General features: G+C 36.1%; 1 protein-coding gene across 11 annotated transcripts in view; it reads left to right on the top strand.

The window, feature by feature from the left end:
• The window catches only part of atf2 (activating transcription factor 2), a 147,650-nt gene extending 133,615 nt beyond the window's left edge, over positions 1–14,035 (top strand). For 9 of the 11 annotated variants that reach the window (XM_069935781.1, XM_069935782.1, XM_069935790.1 and 6 more), the window contains one exon: positions 12,218–14,035. In XM_069935781.1, the coding sequence (XP_069791882.1) occupies positions 12,218–12,453 (236 nt within the window). In that variant the 3' untranslated portion in view covers positions 12,454–14,035. Of the gene's footprint in view, positions 1–137; positions 5,201–12,217 lie in introns of those variants that run through there. The other 2 variants (XM_069935787.1, XM_069935783.1) reach the window with 1 other exon arrangement.
• The last annotated feature ends 5,750 nt before the right edge of the window (positions 14,036–19,785 follow it).

Raw genomic sequence — 19,785 nt, 5'->3', positions numbered from 1 at the left:
TGGCAGAAGGGTTACAAATTTGCTTTTAGATTCCCTGCTGTTTTAAAAGTTTTTTTATGGGGAATATGAATCTCAGTTTTTTGAAGATGATGGTGATGCTTTGATTTTTGCTAATTCTTTGCCCGATCTTAAAAAAGGTCAGTCTTCGTCTTCTCAAGTGCAAAAATCGAATGGCGTTGCTAAGAAGAATGGTAATGGTGTTCAGAAGGAGAAAAACAAGAAAATACAGAAAGATCGACTGGAGGAGATGCAAAAAAAGGAATCAAGTGATTATGAAGAGATCTTGATTGATGATGAACAAGTGAATAGAGACTTTGAAGAAGCTGATCATAACTGAATTTATTGTTTATATAATTTTGTTATTTCTGTTCAGGAGAGATGTAGAATCTCATTGTAGCTCAACCGATACCGTGGCTCACTTAGTGGCTTAGGCCGCTAACCATGTTGTAAGGGGAGAAGTACTTTCAGTATTTAAAGGGGGGAGGGGTTTTTTTTCTATATATTGTTTTAAGTATGTTTATGGGATTTTCTCTTTTATTCTTTTGAGGAGATTTGGATTAATAATTTTTATGTGGATGGAGACCCTGCTGCACAGACTGAGATCTTTATTGAACTAGATGGCTAATGTGAATGGGCTCAATAATCCAATTAAACGTAAGAGAGTGTTAACTTATATTAAGTGTTACAAGCCCAGAGGACCCCAAAACCCAGCAGCAATAGATATTCATCAAGACAAATGGTTACTTCAAAGTTGCTTTTAATTATCTTTAAACATGAAAACATCACTATTAACTCAACTAACCTAATTTAACCCCCTTCTAATTCTAAGCGCACGTGTATGTAATGTGTATGTAAGCTCAGGAAAGTTCTTTGATTCACAGTCCAATTTCATTTCTCAATCCTCCAATTTTATTGGTTGCAGGCAATTCTTATACTGTGCACAGAATTTAACATTTATGAAGTTCACCAGGCTTTGGTGTTTGAAAGGTAAATGGTTACCGCTCAGGAAGGTTCTTGTCAGGTTTCAGAGAGAGATTTGTTGTTCCTGGACACAAACTGATCCCTTCTAATCAACCACGTCAGTGACTTGCTGAATAAACGTGCCTCATCAGAGTTTTCCAGATGATAACCTCTTTCTTTCAGGTCACCACAGAGTTCTTATTTGAAGTGAAATATTAGACAGCCACTCCTCTCCTCGTGTATGAACCACAAGGGCTTTGACCAGCCTGAACTAAGCACTCACAACCCGTCTTCCAAATGGGGTTTTTCCACAAGCTTTCCAGCTTGTCCTGTTCCAGTCCCAGCTGCTGCTGCTGACTGTAAAACTGCAGAACTGAATTCCCCTCTCTCTCTCTTGGAGAGGAAGACTGTTTTTCTCTCTCTGCTTGCAAAACCACATGACCTTCTTAAAAAAGAGACTTTGTGGGTCAAGTTTTCTATTTTAATTCTAAAGCTAGTTCCTAAAAATTTGCCATTTATTTTGGAATCACTATATGAGTCAATAGGGAGAGTTTTGTTAGTTAATTGTAAAATTTATTCTGAATCTTGGACTTTGGCGAATATCTATGCACCAAATGTGGATGATGAGATGTTTTTTCAGGATGTTTTATTTAATTTATCATATTCTCATGATCAAATTATGATAGGGGTGATTTTAATTATTGTTTGAGTCCTTTAGTTGATAAATCTGGTAAAGTGATGCCCAGAACTAAGATGGTTAAAAAATTATTTTTTTTGATGAGAAAATTAAATTTGATTGATATATGAAGGAAACTAAACCTGAAAGAGAGGGATTATTCTTTTTATTCAGCTCAGTATTCTAGAATTGATTATTGATTTTTTTTATTGTTGGCTCAGTTATTGGATAATGTAATATTGACCGAATACAAGCCTAGAATTTTGTCAAATCCTTCACTGGTCTTATGCAGTAACTGAAAAAAATGGTTTCTACATATTATTGGAGGTTGAATTCTTTATTACTAAAAAAATGAAGAATTTTGTAAATATATTAATGAACAAATACAACAGTTTTTAGATATAAATAGAAATTCTTTGAATAGTAAGTTTGTTGTATGGGATGCTTTAAAAGCATATTTAAGAGGTCATGTTATTAATTTTACAGTTAAACTTAAAAAGCAATATTTAGTTGAGTTTGATAGAGAAAGATATAAATATTTTGGAAAAAGGGTTACAGAGGAATCCATTTGATAAAGATAAAAAAGTACAAATAGATTCTAAGAAACTGAAATAATACATTACAAACTTGTAGAGTTGAACATTTATTGCAAAGATGTAATCAAAAATATTATGAGTTTGTGGAAAAGGCACATAAAATTTTGGCATGGCAATTGTAATCTGAGCAAGTATCTAGAAACATAAAGGCAGTTAGAAAGTATTCGAAAATTTCTTATAAACCAAAAGATATTACTGAGCAGTTTAAGAAATTTTATAATAAATTATATACTTCTGAAGTGCACCAAGATCAGAGTAAAATAGATGGTTTTTAAATAAGTTGCATTTACCTATATTGAATGATTGGATTAAGGAACAATTGGAGATCATGTTAGTTCTTAATTCAATGCCAAATGGTAAATCTCCAGGAGAGGATGGTTTACTGTGGAATTTTATAAGAAATGTCAAAAATTATTTCTTCCATTGTTTGTTGAGGTTTTACAGCAAGCTAGGGATACACAATCTTTACCAGAATCCTTTGCACAGGCTATTATAACAGTAATTCTTTAAAAAAAAGATAAGGACCCTTTGAATCCTGGGTCTTGTAAGCCAATTTCATTATTAAATGTTGATTATAAGCTTTTGACTAAGATTTGGACTAATAGGTTAGCACACTACTTACCCAAATTGATTCATATTGATCAAGCAGGTTTTATTAAGAGTAGATATTCTGCTGATAATGTAATTAAATTAATTAGTTTAATATTTCACGGGAAAATTCCAACTTACCAATGGTCTTATCATTGGATGCAGAAAAGACATTTGATAGGGTGGAATGGTGTTTTTTATTTTAAATATTGGAAAATTTTCAGTTTGGACCAATGTTTATAAGTTGGATTAAGGCAATATATAAACAACCAAAAGCTAGAGTTAGGACAAATAGGCTTTTATCTGAATCTTTTAATTTAGAGAGCTCTACTAGACAGTGTTGCCAGCATTATTTGCATTGGTGATTGAATATTTAGCACAATTAATAAGGCAGGAAAGGGATACAAAAGGTATTAAAACAGGATTGGATGAATATAAGATTAGTTTATTTGCAGATGATGTGTTGATTTATTTAACAGAACCACAGGAGTCATTGCAAGTTTTACAGGAAAAGTTAATATAATATGGATAATTATCAGGCTCTAAATTGAATTGGAATAAAAGTGGACCTGGCATTGTCTGAAGCTGATTATTCTGTTTGAAAAGGAGTAATACGCTTTAAATGGACTGATCAAATTAAGTATTTAGATATTAAAATAGATAGACATATAGATCATTTATATACTTTAAATTATTTGCCATTGTTTTCTGTAATTAAAGAGGATTTAATAAAATGGAAAGATTATCGATAACTTTAGTTGGTAGAGTGAATTGTATAAAAATGAATATATTTCCTAGACTTCTGTATTTTTTTTCAAATTATTCCTTGTAATATTCCTAAAAGGTTTTTAAAAGATTTAAATACAGTAGTTAGGAATTTTGTTATGGAAGGGTAAATTGGCAAGAGTTTCTATTCATAAGTTAACATGGAAATATGAATTAGAAGGATTACAACTTCCAAATTTTAAAAATTATTATAAGGCTGCTCAGTTAAAATTTATTAATAGAATGTTTGATCTTGATAGTCCCTTGACGGGTGGATATAGAATTAAACAGTATTAGTGAGGATAGAAGAGATCAATTTGTTTATAAATGGAATGTTAAATTATTAAGTTCTTATAAGTCGCCAATTTTATCTCATTTGATGGATATTTGGGATGGGATAAATAAAGAAATTTGTACTCAAGGTAAAATATCTAGATATACTCCTTTGTATTAAAATAAACTGTTTCCTTTTATGGTTAATAACGACCTTCTTAAGATTTGAGATCAGAAAGGGATTAAGATGATAAATAATTGCTATGAATTAGTCAGTTTCTTTCATTTGAAAGAATGAAAGAAAGATATCAAATAACCAATTCAGACTTTTTTTTTGTTACTATCAAATTAAATCAATATATGATTTCTTTGGGAAGAATTTGTTTCTTCCAAAAAAGTCAAAATTTGAAATGTTGGTTTGTGATGGAAGAAAGCAAGGATTTATTTCTGAAATGTATACATTATTGCAACAGAAAATGTCTAAAATTGATTTGCATAAATCAAGACATAAATGGGAGAAAGTTTTGGGATTTGATTTGGATAGAGATGTATGACAAAAATTATAAATGTCTGGTATGGACTTGTAACTTATAATTTTATACATCAATTTAACTCCAGAGCATTTAAAAAGATATAATTTGAGCTTTTCTGATTTGTGTTTTTGATGTAATGGTCAGAAAGGTACGTTTTTACATTCAGTATGGTCTTGTGATAAGGTTAAGCCCTTTTGGTCTCAGGTGAAGGATTGTTTACAGAATATTTTGAAAATAAGATTTTCTTTAGACTCAAAAAAAATGTTAAATTTGTGACATAAGTGGAATTTGTTTGGTATATAAATTGGATAAATTTCAAATACCTGTAGCTTTTTTGAGACTGGCATTAGCAGAGGCGAGGAAATGTATAGCAATTTCGTGGAAAGATCAGATAGAACTTAGTTTACAGAGATGGTATTCAGAGTTAAGGTCTTGTGTCCTGTTGGAGAAGGTAAGGTATAATTTGAGGGATAAATATATTTTCAAGAAGATATGGAGCCTATATTTGGATTATTTTAAATGGAAAATTTGAAGATTGTGATCTGAGATGTGGTGGGGTTTCCTTATTCCACGATGTATTCCTTATTGTTTTGGTGTTTTCTTTTTCTGTTTTCTTTTTCTCTTTATTATTAGGGGTTAGGTGGGGTAGAGATAGGAGGAGAGGGATGTATTATTGTAGAGGTGGGGGGGGGGGGTTAGAAGTGTTTTTACATATATAAACAATGTTAAAGTTAGGATATATTTGTATTAGTGTTTTACTGGTGTAATCATGGTTGCTTATATTTTAAATAAAATATTTTTTAAAAATGTTGAAGGCAATCATTCTCAGCTCCACAATTTCAGTCCGAATTCCTCAGGGTAACAACTTAGGGTCTTCTAATGCAGCAGCTTCATCAATAGGCCCTTTTATAGTGAAAATTAGCAATTTGTCAAAACAGGTTTCCTCTGCCTTTAAGATCCTCCACTTACTTGCATAAAAGATTAGCAGTTGCAGGTGTTTTTATGCTGGGCCTCCACTTCAAGGCTGGCTCCATCAACATAGAAAAATTTGAATTGACCTCTTTAAGGAACAACCCTAATAGGCTGTTCCTGAGCCGCTTTTGTGAAGAGCAATGGCTTGTAGCATCCTCTCGAGTAGGGGTGTCCAACTCAAATTCACCGAGGGCCAGAATTAAAAACTTCGACCAAGTCCTGGGCCAAACTAAATATTGATTGAAAATTTTCAACAACATCTGCATGTTTTCTCTTCTTTCAACATATGTAATGATAAACTTTTTCTTCTTAAAATAAATGTTTAATAATAGTTTTGGTTAAACTCTTTCCAGAAGAAGCATTAACAAATGAGAAATAAAATATTCAATCAATAATATTTCTCTCCAGCCTTTAAGCTCCTTTTAAATGTTTTTTTTTTCACAAGCCAATAAGTCAAAAACTTGCTTCAATGAAAATCCAATCTTTCAACTATGAACAGTCGAAAGTTAACCCAAGAAAATATTAATCCAAGCTTAGCTTGCTCCACTGTGATTTACTCTGATGCACCTGGGTCTAAACCAGATACTTGGCATCTCTTCTTAGAAGTTCATCAAACTCTGGAGTCAGAGTTTTCCTCCCACCTGTCTTGAAAGGTCCTGTTTTCTGTCTTTCGTTTGGCCATTTTTCGTAAGGGGTTTATTACATGTGAGTTGGGCGACAGGTCGCAGACGCTAATGAAAGTAAAGAGAGGAGGTGGAGGCGATGAGTGGGCTGACGGGCCGGCGCCAATGCATTTGCAAAGCATTCTGGGATTTGTAGTATTAGCTGTGCATGCACTATACAGGCGCGGCGGCCAGCTCTAATACATATTTGATATGATCTTGCGGGCCAAATATAATTATATCACGGGCCAAATTTGTCCCGCGGGCCTGAGTTTGACATGTGTGCTCTAGAGTATATGGAGGTGGGGCGAGTTGTGCAGTAGCGCAGCCCATCACCGTGAGGTCTAACATACGTACCAAGTAATGACCGTCTTCGTTATCCATAATCCTTCACACAGCTGGAACTATTCTGGGAAATGCAGAGCGGTTCCAGCTGCATGGGCGAGTATGGGTAACGAAGTCGGCCATTGATCCTTCTTCCAGCTCTTCATCCATCAGGCTCCAGGCTCTGCTTTTCCGTCTCCACTCCTCAAAATCTGACCTCCTTCCTCCCAGGCCATGGAGCTCAGCGCCTGGTTCCCTTCATCCTCTGGCCCCAGCGGTTCAGCAGACTCCAATTTTTCTTGCCCCCTCTGGGCATCCATGCTCTTCGGGCCAGACTCCCTCCATGTACTGATAGACTCCCTCCACTCTCCCTCACCTTGCATGTCCATTCCCACTCTCTTCTCGTACTCAACGGCCTTGGTGAAGGAGCGAGGGGCAGAGGACATTTTCTGGTGGCAGAAGTGAGCCCTAACCCCAGCACCAATCACCATGGGAGCTCTGGTGGTGGCTTCTGGGTTGCGGTCTGACAGTGTCATCGTGGCGTCATCAGCCTGCCCCTAAGCAGCCACCTTCAGTGGCTTTGCCTTTATGGAGCAAGGTAGAGTGTCTTGCTTCACCAGTAGGACTACCCCACAGAAGGAACAGAGTGCATCCAGAATGCGCTGTCAGCCTTTTTATAAAGGAAGGTGAATTGATGTAAAGGTAGAGAATATCTGCCCTTATGCTCACTTTTATTTCCTCTATAAAAAGGCCTTGCATCAGAGGTGGAGCGAAGTCACTCCACCTCCTGTGTAAAAGGATTATCACTGAAAGCGGCTCCAAATAGGAAGGAACATGATTGACGTCGCGCTGACGGCCCCATCGCTCTGCTGCGCTGTCACAGAGCGGCCGGTGGAGCTGTCAGGCTGCGCTTGCTCACTCTGCCCTCTCCCTCCTGCTGCCTCGCTCCCTCAAGCCATTGCTCCGCCCTCACGCTACCCCCTCCCTCGCCCCGCTTCTGACGGGGCTGTCAGGCATTTGGGCTATGGGGATGTCAGGAAGCTCGGCAGCGGGATTGGTGTGGGGCTCATGGGGGGGAGATGGGGCAAGAGAAGGGGGAATGGAAGGGGGGGTGGGAAGGGAGCTGGGTGGCAGCACGGCGGGGTTGTCATAGGGCGGCTGCTGCTGTGCTACACATCCTTCCTCCTTTTGCCCTGGGAAGCCGGCATGCTGCTGCAGGCTACATAAAAGGACTGTGCGATCCACCTTTTTAGTCCTCAGCATAAACTGTAAATCCGCCATTATTTTTTGAAACGTGAGCAGGCGATAGCGCGGTTTTTGTGCTTAAAAATTCCTAATGACTATCCTTTTGACAGTCGTGGTTGTTTCATTGTTGAATGTTTGGTTCCATGCACGGTTCCTCCTATGACAAGGTAATCCATGTCAGTATGCTGCAAGACATGCATAGCACAAAGGTTTCACAGATTAATAACAAGTATAATCACATCACTTAAGTGCTGACCAATGATCCGCTTAACAGAGTTGATCCAGCTTTGCTTAAACATTACTGTTATTGAATCCTGGAGCATCAATACAATTGGAGCTTTTGGCTGATGTGAAACTCAGTCAGATCTGCCACATAAATGCCATGGCGGGTAAAACAGAACAGAGGTGAGACATTCTACAATAGGTAGCTCTTCCTCTCTGACCTTCTAAAGCTTCTCCATTTTCTGGATCTCATTCCTGTACAAACCATATCTATCTATTATTTAAATTTCATTATCCATCAGTGAGAAATTTTAACATCCTTTCTTTAAATTTGAAAGAGAAATGTAGAAATCCACTGTGATATACAAATATTAGATAATTTTGTTTGATTTCATTAATACACATTTACATAGATCGTGTATAAAAATTTAGAATGAACAACTGAAACACAGAAAATGCCTTTTAAACAAACTTGTAAAATAAATCCATCTATCTAGATGAAACACTGAAAATGCCTTTTAAACAAACTGGTAAAATAAATCCATCTATCTAGATTTTGTGCATAGATTTTAAACGGGACTGGAGCACAATTCAGAGTCCTTTGATCTACAATCAGTTGAATGATTTCAGGATTTGCCCTGTAGCCTGGAGGTACGATTTTCAAGAAAACTGCAGACCTTTGCTATTGACCGTGATTGCTGCAGAGATTAGTCGGTGACAACCTGACAGCTCTGCGTGTGTTTCCGTATTGATACAGATAGGTGCCTAACACTGCACATATTTTTCCCTAAACATGAATTGACTTCCTGATGGGCAGCAAAATGTTCAGATGCAACAACTGAACTGTAAGAAAAAAATGTGAATGTATAAAATATATATTTTTAATTTATGCAGGTATTTGCCAAAGAGCAATAGCCACATAAAACTATAATATCTTGAGAAAATATGACGGGTTTATTATAGTATTTATTTTTTGCAGTAATCACCGACAGTGTGAACAATAAATTATGAATTATTATGGTTGTAAATTATAAAAGACATTCGGAAGTTTTACATACATTCTTTAACATTGTAAATTTAAAACTTTCAGATTTTCATTTGGATATTTGATGTATTGCACAACATTAGCGGGTAGACATTTTTATTAATCTGCCTTTTGGATTGCATTAAGTACTTTTGGTTTTCATTAAAATATTAATTTGGCTTGCAAGAGGAGCATGTCATTAGTTGAATTATGAGCCAGATATGGTATAGGTTCTTAGTTTTAAATCTGGATCCAATTAATTCTCTCCAACTGTAGAACAGCTGGTGGCATTTAGACTCTAAACTGTGCTTATTCTCCTGTGTGGGCATCATTACAATCAGGTCCAGTAATCATCCATCGCTGCAAGTAGCTAGCTGGCAGTTGAACCTCAGATGAAGAAATCTTTGGTGCTTCATTCATGTACTGATAGACTTCCATTTAAAAAGAATAAAGAGAATTTTCTCATCGAAGCACATTTTCTTCGTTACAAAAAATGTATTTTTTTTAAAATTTGATATCTGTATCCAGCATGAAACATCGTCCCGATAACGTGGATACTCTTTACAGCATCTGGTCATTCCCTGTTCCTTCAGTAGAATGCCAAAAATATAACTTGTCCATTTCACAGTCCAACTCAGAAGAGGTGATATGTATCCTAATATCATCAGCTGGATTCAAGTTACTGTTCAATTTAAGATGCAAGCTTTACCACTCCTGTCCTGATGCAGTGCTACCCTATGGAAGGTATTCTCTAATCTCCAGAGTCACAGCATAGTGTGTTATGTTGTTACAGGTATACAGACCCAAATTATATTCTAATGTGAGGACATTTTAAAATGTCCTCACATCCTCACAACAATTTTTTTTAAAATTTTTAACATGGTGGGGGGGGGGGGGTGGAGCTCAGGCAGCTGAAAAGGATGGGGTTTTTTTGTAAACCAATCAAGAACAGTTTAATTTTTCATGAGAATCAAAAAATATTAGTGATCATTTCCCATTTATGGTAAAACTAAATGTTGTTAATCTGAAATAAATCATAAAATCCTTCTCATTTTGGTTCTTTTTTTCAAACAGGTAGTGGTTATTGAATTGGGAATCCTTATAACCAGATAAATAATTCATGGATAGGCTAAACACAATTAGCCATATAGCCATTTATGGAGTGGAAACAGGCCATGTCGGCCTTTCGAGACCGCACCGGTTCACTAGAACAACTCCACTAGCTCAAACCTCCCACTTACCGCCAATAACCCTCCAACTCCCTCACCTCCATGTACACATCCAACCTTCTCTTAAATGACAGAAGGGACCCTGACCCAACTACCTCATTCGGAAGTTCATTCCATTCTGCCACCACTCGCTGAGTGAAAAAGCCACCTCTAATATTTCTCCTAAAGTGTCACCCCTTTACCCCTTGGCCTCTTGTTCCAACTTCCCCTGCCCTCAGGAGAAAGAGTCTGTTTATGTCGAGTCTAGTCTATTCCTTTCATAAGACTGAGGAATGGCTGCTACCATGCACAAGGTGACATGCCGTAGAGATAGGCGATCCACATCCCTTTTGACATTTAGCTTCCTTGGAAACTTGCAACATTTTGTTGGAGGAAATCAGCAGGTCAAACATCAGTCAATGTATCAGCTTAAACGGCTCCATCCCAAAATATTGACTGTTCTTTTTCTCCCACTGTTGCTGCGTTAACTGCTGAGTTTCTCCAGCAGATTGTATTTAACTTCAGATTCAGCATCTGCAGTCTCCTGTATGCCTCCAAATAATTTATAGGCCCAAATTTAAATCTCTACAGCTGTTAAGGAATACCAAATTCATTAAATAAACGTGGAGAAAATACATCTCAGACTCCTTGGATCTCCACCATCACAAAAGCTTTTTAAACAATTTGAATTCACCACATACTCTCAGGAGAAGTCTGAGCACATCTCAGGCATTGGTCTCTGACAATGTCACCAACATAGTGCTAGAACCATGCTTCAGAGGACTGGGCATGCTTCCAACCAGACTGTTCATGTGCAATTCCAACACATGCATCTAAAAAGGAAAATTGCCCTGGTATGTTCTGCACAAAAAATGCAGCACAAATCCAACCAATGATAATAATGTCTCATTATTCCACTGTCAAGTGTATCTAACTGGTTAATTTGAGTATGCTATGACCAGACCTCCTAACCTCACTATAGTTTTGGTCCAAACATGGTACAAGAATGCCCCAATAAAATTTGATGGAAATTGAAAGGAAAAACATCCATTAGGTAGCATTAAACATCAATAGAAGTTGGTCCTGCTTGTAGGTCGTTGTTTCTAGGCATTACTCTGGATCATTAAGACTTATCCAGATTCAGTGACATTCTCTCCATTATCATGCTGGAAATGGGGATGTTTACTGCTGATTGCACAGTATTTCAGCTTTATTTGCAACTTTTATAATAAACCCCACAAGTAGAAAAACGTGTCATTTTCTGGTTTGACCAGTAAATGATACATAACAATCACACAAGAAATGGGTACATTCCAACAAAAAGAATCTCATCACAATATCCAATCTATTAACAATGGTATCTTTAAGGTTCAGCATTCCTTTCTTTGTCATAAGAAAACTATAATATACGCAATATATGTCAACTTTTGCCTGTCGTAAAGGCAAATGAAGAGTCGAGATTAGCATTTTCTGATGCCCCCAATAATAAGAGAAAGAGAAGAAAGAGAGAGGCACCTTTAAGCAGAAATATAATTGCACCAGTTACATAAATAATCTGACTACAAGGGCATGTTAGAAGCTACCCTATGGTGAGTGACATCCATTACCCAAAACTTCTCTTGCATAAAGGAGTGCAAAAGCAATAACCTCAGGAAGCTAGGTTATAAAAGAAAATAATTCACTTTCATCTACCACTTTAACCATTACCATCACAATTTTTCCCATGCATAATCCAAAAGATGGACTGTCATTATGCACCAAAACTTCATCAATCGCATCTTCCAAACAGCCTATCGGGGAAATGAATGCTGTGTTGGGCAATTATATCCACATCCCATTAATGAATTAAAACATCAGATGACAGCTTCATTCAGTATATGTATTTTAACACCTAGATTTGGAGAATAACGGTAAATGTTTGACAGAAATTATTTTTCTGTGATAAAGTGCACATGTTGCTACACAAATGTTTGTTGCTCTCTAGAATTATTTTAACACAGTATATCTGACTACACTTTCTACCATAATGTTAAAATTGTAGATTTTTGTATGATTTTGCATTTAATTGCCAATTAGAATTAGTTTTACATTGTAGTATATAATGTAAATATTTCTCTGCATCTGTTTCACACTTGTCTGTCTCACTAAGTTTTTGATGTTTTTCATCAGATACAGAAAAAGATGAGAGCTCCGTGGACAGCCCACTACCCAGCAGCCCCCAAACCCAAGTTATCCAGCACAGTTCCATCACCACTTCAAATGGCATAAGTTCAACAGCAATGGCAGAGGCAGTTGCGACTTCAGTTCTTACCCAGATGGCAGACCAGAGTTCGGAGATGCACCTTCCCGTCCATTCCCATGTTGCAATTGCTCCTTCATCTCAGTCTCAGCCTTCAGGAAGTTGATTGGATATCAGGGCACTTTTGAAGTCCACAGAAGTTGTCTCAACTGTGACTGTAAATGGGAATTTGAGAACTGGGAGGACCAAATGTCCAAAAACTATTGCTATACTTTGTTTAGTTGCATTTATTAGTTGTATTTCAGAAGTGGCTACAAAAGCATAAGCAAATACTTAACTTAAACCTTACAGACAGACATTATTCTCTGGTCTAGAAATGTATTTGACATTTTTTTGTTTTCTATAACTAAAAGATCATCTAAGTGTTTTTTTTTTCAGTCTGACTTTTTGACTGTGGAGTCGGCATAGAAAGAGTTGGTGAACAGTGGAATGGCTTTAAAAGGTCACTATCCTGAGGCTGTGAAAACTAATTTTTTTTTATTAATAACAGCTCCATGCAGACTCACTTTGATTTGAATTAGTAGTTTCATAAGGAAAACAGCCACCAAACTGCAGACTTAATATTGAAACAACTTAAATTTCCAGTATAGCAAACAGATGTTTTAATCACAAAATAAAATTCTCATTTAGTCTGACAATGCAGACTAAATTATGATATAAATTAATAATCATTACCTTGTAAATTCTTACACCTGACCAATCCCTTAAAGAAATTTTGCTTTGAGAACTAACAACACATTTATTCTCTGCCTTTTCTAATTTGCACATTGTGAGGGAATGAAAAGATTTTCATTTTTATCATTAATTTTCTTTTATCTCATTCTTAAAAAGATGTAGCCAGTATATTTAGTAAATTTTATTTTAACCTTTTGCCTGAAAACTCAGCAACAATGTTGGGTATCATGTTAATGATGAAGTTGATAATGCAGATATCAGTGGTCTATAATTTAGACCAATAGTTCTGTGAATGTTGCCTTTAAATGTCATACTGATTTCTGGTGGAATCCTATTTAAAATGATTGTGTATACAAATATTGACTATTGATGATTAACATTCCTTGTGCAATTTGATTGTTTCTGATGAGATTGATTGTATATTATCTTTCTTCTCATCAAAACTTCTGTGAAATAGTTGATTTTAAATGTGCCATGAATACTGTAGTGACTTCTTGGTCATACTCGGAGAAATAGTTCAAAACAGGAGAAGCAAAAACAATGACAAGAATCAGATGCTTTGATATTGACAAAAGAACTTTGCTAGTTAAATGATGTCTCCACATGTGTGAATTATGGTGCGACAAGGAGTTATAGGTGGCAAAATTAACAGGGCCTGGAATGTAACTCCTCCAGGCAACCTTATAATTCTTCTCGTTTATGATTGTGTAATTTACCAGGCTAGAAAGTAGGACCTGAGGCAGGTTGTTTAATAGAATTGCTTGGGACCTGAAAGGAAAACTTCTCCGCATTTAGTGATAGACTAATACTGTGTATGGATAACAGTTACACTATTCTACAGAAACCATGTCATAAACTTGTTTTACAGGCTGTATCTGTATACAGAACTTGTGTCTTTATCTTCCTGGTTGCAAGCTTCCATTTCTACAAAGGTAGCTTGAGGTATACTCTTCCTCTTTGTGCAATTTGCATGAGTAAGTTCTCTGAGAGAATAAATAATTTATCTACAAGAACATGTCAATAAACTGTTTTTAAGTGCATAACAAGATTTTTATTTCAAAATGCCATTTATTTTTTGCAGTGGTCATTGAAAATACTGGGAGCACATTCTTTTGTGCTGCCATCTGCCCCAAAAACATTTGTCGAGAAGAACAACCTTCCATCCTTTAAAATTCACGTTAGAAAGTATTTCAGCATTTAAAGCCACATGAATCTTTTCATGGCATTTTAGTTTTCGATTTGATTTCACAATAAAATAAACATTTCCCATTTTATAAACTTCTAATTTAATAATACCCTATAATATTGATAATTCTGAATTAAAATACTTTACCGTCGTGAACTGTTGATTATAGTTTACATTGCATGAATCCCACTCAAGAACAAGTGCTGAACGATGTAGATTAATATTTTCTGAAGAAAATTATTTAAGATTTTTAACTGAGATGTTTCCTGAAACTTTAATGCTCTGATTTTTCCGTTCAGTAATACAGGTATCTATCCTTCCTTCTGTCTTTGCATATTATTTTGATAAATTTTACGTTCTATTTGAATTTTCAGACACTAGTGATTTTAATTAATTTTTCCACACTAAAATATAATAGATCATAAGGGCATAAGAGCAGAATTAGGCCTGTTGATTCTGCCTCGCCATTCCATCGTGACTGATTTACTATCCTTTTTCACCATTTGAAGAACAGAATGTCACCAGGGAGAAAAAAGTAATTTGTTCTCCGCAGGACCTAGCTTATTCTACAATAAGGCAAAGCAGAATCGGGCAGTAATTACAAGAATGGGATTGGTTAACAGAATTCTAGCCACAATTTTGCTGTACAGGGTACTTCATTCTTAAAACAATAATGCAGATCAAAATATTTAACCTGATTATAGGTAAATTACTAGTGGATGAGTCGATATCCCCATAATTTCCTCAGAATTTCTCCTCAACCACTATAAATTTGACATTACGATATTTCTGACAGAGTTACCAATGTGAAGTTTGAAATTTAGAAAATCAATGACATTCTGTAGAAATCTATTAATGATAAATCAAGTGTACACAATAAAATTCAATGTTTATCAATACAATAACAAAGGTTCAATGGAAAAGTTAAGGAGTGAAACACAAAAGTCTGTAGGTACTGTGATTGTATGAAAAACACAGAAATGCTGGAGGAACTCAGCAGGACACGCCATATCCATAGGAGGTAAACATATATTACTGGACCAACGTTTGGGGTGCACATTTAGTCGTAAACAGGGAAGCATAGATTTAAGTATAAAGCTTAAAAAGTAAAATGTAAACCTCAGTGAATAGGTGTCATTAAGATAATGCACACTGGGTCATTGAGTGCACATTTGCTCACATAAATTGATGATTCACTTAGATAAATAGATTGTATAACATTTTGTTAATACAAATTGTAGACAGTTGGGTTCATTGGCAACTTTGAGTATCAGATAATACTGTAAAGGAATGGAATATGCTAATTGGAAAGATGCTGGAGTCAAAACAGGAGCAGAGACATCTGATTCCCAAGACATTCAATTCCAGGTAAATAAAACTACAAAAAGATCAACAGTATTTGGATTTTTTAAAAACTAGATTAAAAAGTATTCAAAAAGGCAATCGTAATTTTTAAAAAAATAATATGTTACTGGCGTGGCATTGTATATTAGTTTTGAGAGACCATTTCAGGAAGGGCAATTAAAGCTAGAAAGAGCATATGCCACATGCGCCAAGATGATGCCTGGAATGAGCGACACTATAATTAAGAGATTTGAAATTACGGGCAAGGCTAAAAGAAACAGGTAAAATATTTTGAAGTTTTGTCAAATTTTGATGACCATGAGATATTTATATTGATTTCTGAATCAATAATGAGGAACTATGAATTCAAAATATTCATTAAGGGGATATGTTGAGAAGAGATTTTTTTTAACCCAGAGAGTTAGCATGTTGAGAGGAACACACTGCACCATCCAGAATTTAAAAGATGTATAGTAACTTGAAGCAGTGCGTAAAGGGAGAGAGAAATTGAGTCATATTACTCACAGACAGCCAACAAAGCTCTGATGAATACACTTTTATAATTTTTACCAGCACAAACGGGTCAGAATCCTGCAAATTTTTCCACTCCAAATAACATTTTCCATTGGATTACTGGTAGTAGAAATTATAACTTCTATTTTGGGGCTAAAATCTGTATCTTGAGCTGATCTGCATGTCAATCTTATTTTCTACTTTCTACTTCTTATTCTTGTAATTCAGTTTAAAATGTTTATTCTCTGAGCTGCCATTTGTGGTAAATTACTGCATGTAATGAGTAGATTTCTGGTAAAGTGTTCATAATCTTCAACATGATGATTTTTCATAGCTCGTTGTACTCTGAGCTGGTCTTTCTTAGACTAATTTTCATATTCATAACCTCTCCGATTATCTGAAATCAGATTATCTGATATCAGTTATCCGAATTTTTTTTGACCCAGAAGTTAACTAAAGTCAAGTCACCTTTATTTATCGTTCATACCATACTTGCAGAGTGAAGACAAGATAGCGTTTCTCCAGATCCACGAAGCATATTTACATAAAAATACATATACAGTAAAAGTCCACTATCCACATATGTTCTGGAAATTAAGGAGCCTGATGGCTTAGGGGAAAAAACTGTCCAATCTGGACGTAAGGGCCCAAGTGCTATGGTACCTCCTACCAGATGGCAGAAAGGAGAACAATTTACATGAGGGGTGTGTGGAGTCCTTCACAATGTTTATTGCTTTCCGCATTCATCGAGTGTTGTAGGTGTCCTTCATGGTAGGATTGAGAGCCCCAATGATCTTTTCCACGGACTTCACTATCCTCTGCAGGGACTTGCGGTTTGAGGTGGTACAGCTTCCAAACAAGGCGGCGATGCAGTTGCACAGGAAGCTCTCAGTGTATCCTTTCTAGAATGTGGTGAGGATGGGGGGTGGGAGATGAACTTTCCTCAGCCTTTGCAGGAAGTGGAGGCACTATTGGGCTTTCTTGGCTATGTAGCAGGTGTTAAGGGACCAGGTGAGATTCTCCGCCAAGTGCACTCCAAAGAACTTGATACTCTTGATAACCTCAACAGTTGAACCATCAGTGGTCAGCAGACATGGTCCCTTGGGCCCTCCTGAAGTCGCCAACCATCTCTTGTTTCATTAATATTCAGATACAGGTTGTTGGCTCTGCACCAGTCCGTTAGCAACTGCACCTCATCTCTGTATATTGCCTCCACATTCTTACTGATCAGGCCCACCACGGTCATGTCATCACCGAACCTGATGATGTGATTTGAGCTGTGTTTAACTGCACAGACATCAAAAAATCAGAAATCTTTGTTTATCCAAAAAAATTCAAAGCCAAAATGATGTCATTTTGCCTCCAAAAGATTTTGGATAAATGGGGATATCTGAAACAATCAGAAGTCCTCAGTTATCTGAAATTTTTTCTGGAGCCGAACTGACGTCACAGGTTGAAATTATTTGGAAAAACCTCTGAGTATAATTTTGAGTTTTTGGTGTTGGATTTGTTTTATTCTGTTCAGGTTATATTTTGGTGAGAATGAAACATTATTTCATACTTAAAACCCCTTCTCGGTGTTTGTTAAGTGATTTGCTGTTGCAGCTGGGCAGTTTTTTAAAAATGACCAGTTATCCGAAAATACCATTTATCTGAAAATAGGCCCAATCCTGACCATTTTGGATAGTCAGAGTTCTACTGTAATATGGTGTAATACAGAAATTCACTTTTGGAATTTATGTACCACATACACTGAAATACTATTTGGGATTTGCTGTTAAATGTTTTAAAGTTACTTGCATTTTCTTTACATAAAAGTGTATCTGCCCACCATCTTTTCATAATTTACCTCTCATTTTTTAATATACAAATCGAAAATCCTTTGCAGGCCCAAGATTACATTTTTTCCTACATTCTACTAATGTAAAAAATAGATTTTTAACCTCTGCTTTTTATTTCCATCCACTAATAAGCTAGTATTGGAGTGTGTTCAGATTCTATTTATTATAACCCATCTTAATTTTAGTAATGTCTTACATGATTTTTTTCTGAAAGTTCACAGCAATTCCCTTCTGCACACTATATTTTATAAGCAAAAAAAAAACCAATGGCCAAACAGTACATCTTTTTGTGAATAAATATTTATTTCCCCTAATGCTTTTCCAAGTATTTATTCACTTCATCTTTAGGGAGGACTTGAGGAAGTAATTTATCATTTTCTGTTCTTTTTTTTCCTCCTTTGGTACCTTTTGTATAATTTCCATTCTAAACATGTGACAAGCTCATTTACTATTTTGTTTAATCCTCTTCTACTTTTTTGTCTCATAAGCATTCTTTATTAAAGTCAATTCGACTGATTATCTCCAATAGCAATTTTTAGCCACCTTTTTTTTCGGACATAGGCAATCTTGTGTTGTTTCTTAGAAAATTTCCATCTTCAGTTTCTCCATACTCTCCAGTCCAAATTACTCTGTTCAACTAAGCCATTTTGTTTAAAGTGGAAAGAATCAATTCTACTCAAATTTACCTGTTTCCATTAGTGATATTCATCAACGCCTGTAGTATAGTAATGCATGGATCAACTTACTGATCACCAAGGAGGACTAATTGGTTTGATTACATGGTTCCATTTTTCAGATGCTGGACATGTAAAGTCAACATGTTGGAAGCACTCTGCATGTCAGGCGGCATCCATGGAAAAGGAAACGTGTTAACATTTCAGAACAAAGAACGTTGGTTAGAAATGGGCAAGAGAGAAAAGTTAGCTCTAAATTGCAGAGATGGGAAGAGGGATAGGACAAAGGAAATATCTGATTTTAAAAAATGTGACAAGGGCTGTGTATGCTTGCTCTCCAGGAGAGGAGAGGAGATGAGAGCAATGGAGCAGGAAATAAGGGTCATTTTCCATCTTGTCACTTTCGAGCTATTCAGTCCTAAAGTGTATTTTCTTCTCCCAAAGGAGTATGATTATTGCTGATCATTACAGTGTTTGACTGTTATGTGAGTCTGAACCTGCTTTCTCTCCTATCCCCTATAATGTACTCCTAAAGATATCTCCAACCACTGCTAGTAGAAGTAGGACAGCGGCAGGAAACTACCGTGGGTTGATAAAAAAACATTTAGGTTTACTCCTCTATTTTGCAATAACAGTTTGCCAGCTGCATTTGTAATGGCAGGCATTGAAATCTCTTGTACTTCAGGGCATTTTCTGATCTACCACAATGAATGGTAGACTTAAACCATGATGACTTCACATCTATAATCCAATATCACAACATTGTCTTTAACAGCTATGCCCAGCTCCCACTGATAAGGAAGGAATAACATGAATACTGGATCACAACCTCACCTCAAAGGGTTGGGTGTGCCAAGAGTAGTTGCCACAAACCTAACAAATTTACAGCACAGGGAAAGGCATGGACTTTCATTCGAGCCCCAAAGAACTGTCCAGCCAAATCTGTCTTCTTAACACTTGAACGAAAGGACTGATAATTAAGCCACATAAAGATGCTCATCCAAGTACTTCCGAAATATAGTAAAGATTTTTCATTATTAGAATTTATTGTCATGAACATGTCACAAAATTAATTGTTTTGTAGCAGCCACAGATGCAAAGTTGCTATAAATTAGATTTTTTTTTAAATTAGTGCAAAAAAAAGAGAAAATGAGATGGTGTCTGTGGTTCATTGTCCATTCAGAAATTTGGTGGCAGAGAGGAAG

The sequence above is a fragment of the Narcine bancroftii genome, chromosome 4, assembly GCF_036971445.1.
Source record: "Narcine bancroftii isolate sNarBan1 chromosome 4, sNarBan1.hap1, whole genome shotgun sequence".
Taxonomy (NCBI): Eukaryota; Metazoa; Chordata; class Chondrichthyes; order Torpediniformes; family Narcinidae; genus Narcine; species Narcine bancroftii.
This window is presented reverse-complemented; position numbering and strand designations above follow the sequence as displayed.